This window comes from Mangifera indica, chromosome 5 (assembly GCF_011075055.1).
Source record: "Mangifera indica cultivar Alphonso chromosome 5, CATAS_Mindica_2.1, whole genome shotgun sequence".
NCBI lineage: Eukaryota > Viridiplantae > Streptophyta > Magnoliopsida > Sapindales > Anacardiaceae > Mangifera > Mangifera indica.
In genome coordinates, this window is record NC_058141.1 from 7,738,705 (window position 1) to 7,751,035 (window position 12,331).

The window sequence follows — 12,331 nt, forward strand, 5'->3', positions numbered from 1 at the left end:
CAAGTGGTTTAATTGTTGATTGAATTTAACTGACCCTTTCATCATATTAATGTTTGGCTTGACTTCACAAATATTGTTATCGTGGACAACTTAAATTCGAAACAATAATCGTGGTCATCAATATAAGATTTTAAATGTAATTGTCTTTTGATTTTTAAGCTTGTCAACAAGGTCTTAAAAAGAGTGATTGCATCTATGAGTGAAAATTTTAATATATGTATGAAAATTCTTTTTATTAATGATTTTTAATGGTTTTAAATTGTAATTCGAATCAGACCATACTGTTTTTTTCAATTTAGTTTGAAAAGGTTATTAAGTCGCAACAAACTAGATTACACATCCCTTATCCCTTGCATGATATATGAATCATTTTGACAATATTTGGGAAACAATTTTGAGAGAAAATAGAATTTGCAAAATAAACAAATTTAATATCTTACACATAATATGTTTACTAAAATTTACACAAAGTGCACAGGACCTGTATTTTATTGTGCGGCTCCTTAGATTTTATTGTGCGAGAACATACTAATCACTTCCAATCCAAGCCTAGCCTAGGACAAAATCTTGGTATCCACACAAGATCCTTCGGTGAAAATGTTCCCCCAATATGTTCATAGTTTTGTTTCCTATATTGTTGTATTTAATTTTCCGCCATCATTTCAAGTGCTTGCAAAAAAGTACATAAGAAAGACTGCATAACTTCATCTGCACTGGTGTCATTTTGAAGCTCTCTATAAATCAATGTCTCAAAAATGTTCACGGAAATAGATTCCAGCCATCAATAAACACAAGTTTCCAACACTTTGCAAACTTGACACGTCCATGGAAAATGATGTGTTACAAAGCTATGTATACAATCTTTTATGTGCTGAATCTATTCTTTGAAATTTGATTTCCGGTACTTCTTGTTGCTCATAAACCACTAGTTTTTGTTATTTCATTTTTTGAAATTAACAAAAAGTCCTCACCGAGGTTTGTGTATAAATTGTTGCACTTGAGATACAGTATGGACACTAGATTGAAGAGCAAATATGCAAATTTGTAAACTAAGGTCAACTTTATAGACCTATAGTTGTAAGATCTCTGGTCCAATAGTTTAATTTATTATCAAGATATTATTCACTTTTTATATATAGTCTATTATAGTTTTGTTTTTGGGTTTTATATTTCAAAACATATCTTGATAGCTTAAAGAGTTCACTAGTTTTTTAATCAGTCTTATCTTAATATCTCTAAGTGATGTCAGATATACATATAAACCCAACATTTTTTTTGTGTTTTACCCATGGTGGGCAAACCTCGAAAAGAATGTTGAGTTTCATAAAAGGGGGATGTGACAATTACAAAGTGGATAATATCTTAAAAGTGAATCTGACTATTGGACTAGAGATATTATAAATGGTATTAAAGTCATTTCGCATGTCCTTTTAAGTGATAATGAGACAAACCTTAACGAGGACACTAAGTCCGTAAGAGAGGTGAATGTGATATCTTTAGGCAAATTTCACATTGACAAAATATGAGAAAGATATTGGGTTTGTATGTACGTGCTACATTGCTTAGAGATGTTAAAATAATACTACAAGTTAAATGGTCTTTAAATTCCTTAAATTGTCAAGACAAGTTTTTAGTTGTAATGCTAAAAAACAAAACTATGATAGATTGTATGTCCAAAGTGGACAATATCGAGTCAGACTATTAAATTAAAATGTTACAACACATGCTAGTGGTATAACAATCCTCTCTAGATATATACCCTTCCTTGGAACATGACGCGAAGAAATGTTTACAATGTGAACTTCTATTAATTACAGCGGAATAAAGAGCATGCTTACAAATATTTACTCAAAATGCATGCAAAGAGGTGTAAACTAAAATACCTCAATAAATAAACATATTAAACTCAATTCATGCAATCCCAAATGTTTGAAACAAATCTAACATCACAAAACATAGTGCATAAGTACAATCCATGTCTTAAAATAAACATAAATACAAAAGCCCAACATAATATTTGAAAATGACCAAACTACCTTCAACCTCGAGCAATGACCTACGTTGGACCGCTTGCTCGCCCACATGCCCCATTGCTCACCTTTACCTGCCAAACCATAAAAAAAAATACGTGAATGAAAACACTGAGTAAATAGGTGACCGCTCAACATCTTACACATAACATAACTCATAAACTATCTTACTTAGAAAGATTCTTAGCCTTAAGCAAAACCTGTTCTAGAAGATGAATCCACTTAATCATCTTCTATTGATCTTGTTGTCAATTTTTACTCCTAGTATTGATGCAGCTCCAATCACTCCATCAACAAAACATTACTAAAACACCTAAGAAGAAGATTGGAAAGACAAAGTATTGTTGCAAGGCTACGATATGCAAAACTTTGTCATTCAAAACAAATGACTGTTGCCAAAAAAAGTTGGGGAGTAAGGATTGATGATGGTTACTGTTTAAAAATCTTGGATGAGAATGAAGCTTAAAATGAATGGCGGTGGAACCACGTTTCATTTTTCTAGTATTGTTGATCTTTTTTGCTAAACTTGTTTGTGTCCTATCATGGCACTTCTCTAAATTTAGGGTTAATGAACTTTTTTTTTTTTTGTTGATTTTGATTGCGTCTTGATATGGACACTCTGTTCAAACTATAAAAATTTAAGTCGTGTCTTCTAGTTAAGATTACTTGGAACTTTGCCATGTTTTTTTAATAGAGTAATTATGGAAATAGATATGTCTAAAGTGGCATGATCAAATTGCAAACATATAATGGATATTGTAGGTAGTTTGTAGCAGGTTCGTTTATTTTGATACTCATTAAGCATGTTCATTATTCACATGGTTTTGTCAAAGGGGTTATTGTAGGAACTTCGATTTGGCAAACCATGAACATTATGAACGCATTCTATGCTTCCTATGACCACACACCACAAAAAGATTGCTTTTGTATTATAACTTTTTCAGATCACGATTTTTTAGCTAGGTTCAGTTTTTATTTTTGCTTTTCTCTTTGTTTATTTCATCTCATAAAGTCTTGCAGATTAGCTAATCTAAACAAAGGTCGAAGATACAGAATCTGTCTAGGTTTTGCAGGGATTTCACTAATGTAGTGATAAAAAAATGTCCTTGTACTGGAAGAGTTTAATAATATACTACTGGAGTCAGCAGTTGTTGTTCTGTTGACACTATCATCTGATTTCCTGTTACCTTCCTTATACAGTATTATGCTAATACTTATTCATCCGGTTGGAGCTTACTAAACAAATTTCCTCCTCAAAAAATCTGGAGTTTCATGCGAATAAGTATTCTCTTTATTCTTCATTCTCAAACCAGATTTCTGACTCACTGTTTTGTTAATGCTATGTACAAACTTTTCGGATAGCAAACAAATCATGGCTCTGTCAATCAGATTGATTGATTGATTGATTCATCTGACAGGTATTATTGGTTTTTCCAATATCTACAACCCTTAGCTCACATTCAAAATTATGCAAATTATTTTCTATCTTCACCATACATTGCATTCCCAAGACAACTTTTTTGCAAACTTGGGAGCCAGACAACTAGTAAGGGCAATGAAAATGGCAGACACGATCAGTTTCACCCCCTTAACATTAGCTTTGAGATTGAGACCGTACATTTCGCCTCCAAGGTTGTGTCGTAAGTCTTAAAACAAGAAAAAATATAGCATAAACAATCAATAGTCTGTTGTTATTGCAAGCTAATAGAAGCCCATCTTTCTCCTAAAACAGACAACCACCACTCAAGCAACCATACGAGTCAAAACAAGTCAAACATCAATCAAGTCACTGCTTTGCTAACTCACCTCCAAACTGGCTAGCTAAAAAGAGCAAAACTTAGCAAAAATGCAGGAAATCCCAATCAAGAAATAGAATAATTATTCAAAATGTTCATATTAACCATTCCAGAATACTGTTATGAAGCAGATGCAATACCATGAGGCCCCAATGTGGTTATAACAAAGAGCAAGGAAATCCGTTCTGTTTCTAATGCTTCCCAACCAAGGCTCTCCTTGCAACTTAACAAAGCATTTCTTATTCCGTATGCTCAAATTTCCACTTTTTACACAATATTCTCAAAATAATTAGTTTCCTAATGGTTGCATATCAATTTGATGATGAATTCAATTCATGCGCAATTAACCAAAAACTTAAACAACAGTGCAATCAGAAGGAAAAAAGCAGACACATAAATGGATATTCATTAAAATTAAATGGAGCTTGTAGAAGTTGTAAACCAATTTTCAACTTACCAAGTAAGGTACAATTTGTCAATGCTTAGACTTCCTTTAAGAAAAAAGTAGAATCACCCATTGCCATTTTTTAGGCAAGATACTGATACAATTTTCTGTCCACACTATCCCTCTCCAAGAAATCCCTCTCAATTAGGGACTCAATCCGTTTCTTAATCTCTGTGGGGTTTGCTAGAAACCGTGGCTGCAACTGCTTTGTGACTTCTGCGATTATGTTGTTATGGTCAAGTACCCTCCTTGATTTCATCACCCTAACTATAGCAGCTTCAATCTGAGGCTTCCTGTCTTCCTCTACTCTCTGTCGGGTTTCCTGTTTCTCTGGTTCTGATTCTTTTTGAGCAACCACAGTTCCTATCTTTACCTTATAGAATTTACTTGAGAACTTATCATTGACAAAAAATGCATCATCCTCATCAATGTCCTTACTCATAGGCTCTTTCCTAAGAACATTCTTGCCCTTCACACATGCCATAGATTGGAGACACCTCTTCAAGTCTGAAGCAGGAATCTCTGTAGCCTGCTCAATTTCTTTGTAGCTAAGTCGATCAGCATTGTTAAACAACATGAGAACACACATTTGGTATGTTGAGACATTCAACTCATGCTTCTGACCCTTCCCAAATATTGCTTTTATATCTGCTGTGCCCATGTTCGTTTGCCAAGACAATCTCCGACCAGTATGAGTTCCAAGGTAATATGACCTAAATTTCTCACACAACGCCGACATTTCAGCCGGCAGATTGCAAGCAACAGTAGGTTGGGTGGGCCAAGATCCTGTTGTCAAAACCTGGACAACCAGTGTGCGGCTATCCCCTAACTCTGGGTGGCTTGCATAAAACCCTTGCATTGTGTCTTGGGAGGTCTTCATGTCTGTAAACATGCCTTCTAATTTGGAAGTAAATTGATACCCACATTCTGTCTTAAGCTTGACTATTAGACTTCTCTCTGCATCATCAGAGACAGTTTTTCCTGACAAAAGGCGTTTAGCTAAATGTTGTTTATAGTACTTTTCAAATACATCTTTTTCCTGTAAGTAGCGGAATAGCATCATTACTTTGTCAAGAATGGTCTCCACATCCTCCTCACTAACCCCCTTCAGACCTTTACGAAGTTTATCATCAACAAACAACGAGATGAACTCAGGAGAACGAGGGTTCAGATTGATGAAATATTCAAATGAGGAATTCAAAGCATTTTGGAATGTTTTGTCATTGTTAAATGCCGCATGGATAATGTTATCATATTTATCTTTCTCATCCAACAGCCGCTGCACAAATTCAACAGGATCCTTCAATCTTTCCGGATCAGTAACTAGCTGTTTACCAGTTTCCCTGAGGTGAGAAGTCATCACTTCCCGTATTGATGAGAGACCACTAGGAACCCTACGAAACAAATTGTACATTCTTCCCAAGTCCTCATATTTATCATCAAGAAGCATATTTACCAAGCCAGAGTTCTCCATGTGGACTAGCCTCAGCATGTGGTTTGCAATCATCTCCTTCTCCACCACATATGTTATCTTCGTCTCACTCTTGGCATCCAAGTAGTGGGTTACTCTCTCCATTTCTTCATTTAGACGTCTCTCTGCCTTTTTCAGGTATTCCCCACAATCACAACACTCAATGAACTTTTGAGATTCAACCTTGTAAAACTCAGCAGAAACCTCAAGAAATGGCTTCTCAAAATCTTCTTGGTAAACAGATGAACCTAAGTCCATTAGCATCTTAATTATATTCCTCATCAGCCCCCTGTTTATGACTTCACCTGTTCTTTCTAAATGCACAAGCTCAAGAAGTGTATTCAAAAGCCTTGTCTGAATCTTGTTTGAGTGTATAATGTTATCCCTCCAAAGGTTCAAGCCAAGCTCATGAACAGGAGTTTTATGGGTACTTGGAATATAAGTCCTGTCCATGTACATCAAAATGTCTCGGATCATTTGCAATGCCTTATTATGATCACTCCATTTCCTATTCAGCTCTTCCAGAAACAATCCTCCCTGAGCAGCCTCAATAGATTTTGATATTTCTTTGAGATGCAAGGTCATAGTTGTAACAAGTCCTAAATACAGCTTCTCACCAAATTTATGCAGAACCATGTTGTACGCATTCCTAATTAAAGTTAAATAATAAAATTAATAGGTGGACATTTAAAATGCAAAATAGCAACTTAAATCTTGATTTCAATTTGCACATGCAGAAAACATGATTACAGAAAAGGACGATATCGAGATTATAGAAACTGATTGCAATAAAAAATACAAAAATTCAGATTATATTAGCTAATTGCAGTGACAAAAGAAGAGTACAAATCTTGAAAACAAGTGAGACTATAAAAAGTTACATAAATAAATAGATTAATGAATGTTATGTCTTTCCTGTTTTTTACTTCTAGTACCTCTTTCCAGGTTGATATAAAAACAAAGAGTTAAAAAGAAAAGAAGAAAATGTAGTCAAGTAATTCCCAATTTCTTTCAAATATGTACAAATTCACTAGGCACCTGACTAGCTTGCTATTGATGTATAACAGATTATAGATGATGAAAGCACAGAATGCATCAGCATATCACCATAACACTTACCAATTTAAGGAACACCCACATAAGAAAATTAGTACATAAACAATTTTATTTGGTTTCTCCAAGAATCAAAATGTCTAACAACTAGCAGCACTGACAATTTCCAACAATAATACCATTGTATATGCAGTATAGTGATACCGAAACAACAGACAGCTATAGAACTGAATAAGTAAACACAGCCCAATAATTAAACAAAGAAATACCACATAAGAAATAACTAGGGCCCAGTCGTTATCAATTTTAGATAATTTTTTCATTCTTTCAACTTGTAAAACATGAGCAACAAATTCTCTATCATTTCTGTTTTCTAGAAACACAAAATGGAAAAACATTTTCGTACTTTCATAACTATGAAATAGAAACAAGCAGAAAAATATAAAGATGCTCAGCCTGTTCTCCTATTTTGGGCTTAGGTTCTCTATCTTCTGTCCTTTCTATATCTATCTCTTTTCTAGAAAAATATTCTGTGGTCCAATGGAAAGGGTGAATAAAAAAGATATATAATAAAGCTTATTATGGGCTAATATATAATATTTACCAAAAAAGAAAAAGAAAATACCTTATCAAATTTAGATTATTAATATAAAGCTACCATGTTTTATATTTGTCATTAAACTGCTATTTTGCTATTTCTAGTAGACATATTTCACTGGTTTCATTTTCAGACACTGTTTTCAGAAAATGATAAAAAAAATGCACTCTTGAAGTTTGAAAAACAGAATTAAATTTCTTATATTCAATTTTGAATTAACTTGAACACAAAAAACAACAATGAATTCCACCTTAGAACTCAGACAAGCCTAGTTAACATACACGCTAAATTGAGAACAATATGAATAAAATAAAAACAGGAGACAACAAATCATGAAATGCGGAGTTTAGCACAATTAAGACAATTACACTAATCATTTTGACCAAATTTGTACCACGTACCCATATTCCTAAATCCTATTACCTTCTTAAGTTGATGATACGTTCCATTCCTTAATTTAACATGTATCATCCAATCAAGAAATGAATTATAGCATTAGAAATACAATCGAAATCTAAAACACGTAAAAGAGAAATAACGAAAGCTGACCTATAAAGCTCTTCAAAACTAAGGCCACTAGCGTTGTGATTGTAAATCTCATGAATCGCATGCTCCAGAATCTTCCAGGTCTTCTCGGCGTACTTTGGATCCACCACCACGCGGTGTTTGAACGCCTCTATTTGAAAGTTCCTCTTCTTCTGATTACTCATTTCGCAATCCGAACTCAAAAACAAACAACAAAACTACAATAAAGAAACAAAAATTAAAACGTCAAGTGAAACGATCACACGGAGATCATGAGAAAGATCGAATTCAGGTGTAAGACCGGTGATTTGAAGAAATTTTGTACGGAGAAGAGAGCGGGCTAGGGTTTGAAAAATGGATTAAAAGATGAAGGTAAATGGGTCCCAAGATGAGTAATGATTAAAGAGTCGGACGGATTTTAATATTTGATGATAGATATATAATATAATATAATATAATATAATATAACATCAAATAAAAAGCATAAACGGATTGGGAGGGTAAGGAAGGAAGCGAAGGTTGGCTCGTATCCTTGGATTTGGATACCGTCTGGGGAGGGGAAAGTTAGGAACTAATGCTGCTGTCATTTTGGGGATTTATGACGATTTGCTCTTTAAGGTGTGTTTGGTCAAAGAATATTGAAAATTATTTTAATAATTTATTTTTTATTATTTATATTATTTGATTTAATTTATAAATAATAAAAGATTTTGATAGTTTTCTATTATTAATTATAATATTATAAGTAATATAAAAGGTAATCTGATTATCAATTCTACTTTAGATATTAAAAAATTATCAAAATAATTTTGATTTTATTATAACATATAATTTATATATTAATTTTTTTAAAAAAATAATTTTATTTTTAATTAATATAATAAATAATATAAAAAATATTTAATAATAAAATATTTTTAAAATCAAACGTCCCTTAACGATTAAAAATAGCAACCACATCTAATAATTTTGAATAGAAACATATATTTCTAAAAAAAATTATTATTTTGTTATTAATACCTTTTCCCTAATTATATAATAAACTATATTTAAAATAAAAATATGATGTAGGTGATGGAATTTGACAAGAACTACACTAAACGGCAATGAAATTTTGTTCAAGAATGTTAGAACATGATTAGATTATTTCCATTCATGATTATTTTATTGACTAATTTGAGGAAAAGAATGGTACTTAGTTAAAAAGTTGTAAATGTTCGTAGATATCTGTACAATCTTGAATTTATATGATAAATACTAAGGGTACATATATAATTGAATATATAAAACATAATATCTTGAATCTTAAACTCTTAAGGGTTAATTTGAACGACAATAAAGAGAAAGTTTAATGTATAAGAGAATATGGTTCAAACTTCCTCTTTTGATATATCAAGACCAAATTATTAACTTACTTAATTTAATGGTTGTGTGGTCAGTTACTAGACCCAGAGTTTGACATGCTCGGTGTTGATCGATTATGTCTCACCAAGACACTCCCATTCGAGTAAGATTCCTCGTTAAAAAAAATATATTAAATCCTAAAAATTGTCATCATAATTAGGCAATCATGTACTCATTATATAGTAGAAGAGTAATCACACTTTATTTATAACTGTTGTCATGATCCATGATAACTATCAACTCTAACTCATTTTGTTGCTTCTAAATAGGAAAGTTTTTTGTATGCACTTTAGGTCGACCCATATACTGCTAATGCACTTGATTGCTGATCATGTTTCTAAATAGGAAAGTTTTCATTATCTAACAGTTAGTCACCTTTTGGGTGTTTAATATATGAGTTTGATCAATCAAACGAGTTTTGACCATATAATAATTGTTTTTAGTTTTTAGAGTGCGAGTAAGGCTTTTTAAACTCTTCGTCTCTTTACACAAAGGAGCAACACATGGACAATTAAAATCATTGTTTGCTAGTACACCAACAAAATGACGTTTCTACTTAGGCATTTAATTTGCCACATGCATGAGTCGTGTGCCTATCGATTTGATTCAAATGTTGATAATGTCTTGTTGATTACATTTTGTGTATGTTGTTAGATCGAGGATGTGTGTTGTTGGGTTATCTTGAACGATTGGGATTACTTCATGCTCGGCCTCAAAATGTATATAAAAATTACTTCAAACCGATACGTAGTTTATCATTTACATCAAACATTTTAAAATTATTTTATAAAGCCCTCATCTTTTTGCAAAGTCCTCTAGTGTCTAGAATATCACTCTTAAGCTTTTGACTTTCTAGAGACGATGTCTAGTGCCTTCAAACATCAATTTGTATCAACTTCAACAAACCATTCACAAAGTAGGTTTTTTCTTACCCTAGAAATTGTGTTTTTCTTACTTTCACACAAATGTCATATTACTCTCAAGGGTGTATAAGTATGGATGCCACATCTATTTCCTTATGTTATTTTTTAACATCAAGTGACATGAAAGTCAGTATGAGACACTAACCTTCTATGGAGTCATCCAAATACATGTTAAAAGTAATTTTCTACTCTTGGGTGGTATCGTGATCGGACTCACGAGATGGCGATCCCTCGAAGATATATAGCCTTTTCTCCAAATGCAATATAATCTAGAGATCTTTGTGCCCATCGGTGAAATTGCTTCCAATGAGCTTATTTTTCTTTTTGAGAATTAATCGATAAGTTAGGTTTGACATGGTGATTTATTATCTATAATTACAGATAAAAGAATCAGTGACTTTATTTTAGTTTATTAATATTATTTTAATTAATTAAAAATGCTTTTACAATTTTCTTCAAGCCAATAGCCACCACTATCGTACTTAGAAAGTTCTAGTGAACTCCCTAATGTATTAAGATCTCATCGCATTAATTTTCTCATTTGCTTTGGTGAATAAGTTTGAATTAATTGAATAAGTAAATTTAAAATTAATCACCAAAAGCACATGATCTCAAGCTAGGTGTTACCCTAACAAATCATGCGATATCAAATGTGATTTTTGGAATTAGTAGGATGGATACTACATATCTTCTTACATTGACAAATGTATTTCTTGCTCATGTCTCTAATATACTTTACCTTCACTTTAGTGAACAAATGAAGTATACTAGTTAACTCAAATCAAATATAATCAATTTTTGATTTTTCACCTAATAGAAATGTACCTTTCGCATTAGCGAATAAGGTTCCAACGAATAGGGTTTAATTAAGGTGTCGTCATATTGGAAAACACAAATTAAATCTTATATTTAATATTCAATATTAAGGGTTTTAATTAAACAATCTCATCAATTTTAAGTTACATGTTAGGTGATATTTGGAAAAAAAAATCCTATATAGACATTCTACAATGTAAATCAAATATGCTAGTATACAACTACAACTAATATCAAGCCCTTCAAGTTAAGAAGAGTTTAATTGGTCAACCTAAGTTAGTTTTCATCTTCAGATCTTTGTACTTGCCCTTCGTTTTCAATCTTTGATAATTACATGACTTTGTTTTTTAGTTACAATTTTCTACAAAACAAAAATTTAAACCTAATTTAAAAGAAAAAGGGAAGACATGATGTGTAGGGCCTATTTAATAAACTTACAACCTAGAAAAATAAAAAACATTAAACACGTAGGTCTATTGGTTGTGTACTAAGCACCATACATACATACATCTATACATATATATCCCAAATTAAAAATTAAATTTTTAATTATTATTTATCAAATGTCAAATTACATTTTACTCGCTAAGGTTTTGCATAATTGTAATTAAGAAAATTTCAATTCAATCTTGGTTTATCAAAACAAGATTATATTGAATTTCCTCTACCTCCAGCCAAAGGTGCAAGCCATACTTATGAAATTCACCAAAATTCCATAAGCATGTATAACTAGAATCTTCACAAGGCATAGTTAGTACAAGGAACATCTATCTAGTCATGCCTTCAATGAAACTTCCAAGGTGCCAAGGAAGGTGTTACCCGTTCCAACAAGCACCCAGTTGGATGTTGCTCGTGCACAGTTATGTGTCAGGTGTTCTAGGCTTCATTTTCCTAGATGAGGTAATATGGTACGTAAATCATACCCACATTAGCAACAACCTTTAAATCATGCATCAACACGATTTGAAAGTGATTTTGTGTAGCTACACAAAATCAATGGCAATCAACTAATATGAATAAACCTGCAATTCAACAATAACAAGCAGAACCTAAAAAACCAAAACTCAACAATATTGACACAGTTTATGTTGTTGCACATGAAACTCAACAATCATACAGCAACACGATTGCAAATCATCATTACAATTTTAACTAGGTTTTGATTAAGTCAAATACATGCAATCAACATATACAATTAATCAAAACAAGCTGTAGGCATATTTTTCATGAAAAAATATGTTAGATAGTGGCTTTGATACCATTATTAGGT

General features: G+C 32.3%; 1 protein-coding gene across 3 annotated transcripts; it reads right to left on the minus strand.

The window, feature by feature from the left end:
* Positions 1 to 1,870: 1,870 nt before the first annotated feature.
* LOC123216966 (cullin-3A) lies at positions 1,871 to 8,480 on the minus strand. Of its 3 annotated transcripts, none has more exons than XR_006502381.1 (3): positions 7,943 to 8,480; positions 4,284 to 6,391; positions 1,871 to 2,104 (listed from the first exon to the last, which is right to left on the minus strand). XR_006502381.1 is itself a non-coding variant. In XM_044637684.1 (2 exons), the coding sequence occupies exons 1-2, from the start codon at positions 8,101 to 8,103 to the stop codon at positions 4,354 to 4,356; spliced, it is 2,199 nt and encodes a 732-aa protein (XP_044493619.1). In that variant the 5' UTR covers positions 8,104 to 8,480; the 3' UTR covers positions 4,205 to 4,353. The 3 variants fall into 3 exon arrangements, 1 of the variants encoding a protein (XP_044493619.1); XR_006502382.1 differs by lacking the exon at positions 1,871 to 2,104 and adding an exon at positions 3,306 to 3,676; XM_044637684.1 differs by lacking the exon at positions 1,871 to 2,104 and having other exon boundaries at positions 4,205 to 6,391.
* Between the last annotated feature and the right edge of the window lie 3,851 nt (positions 8,481 to 12,331).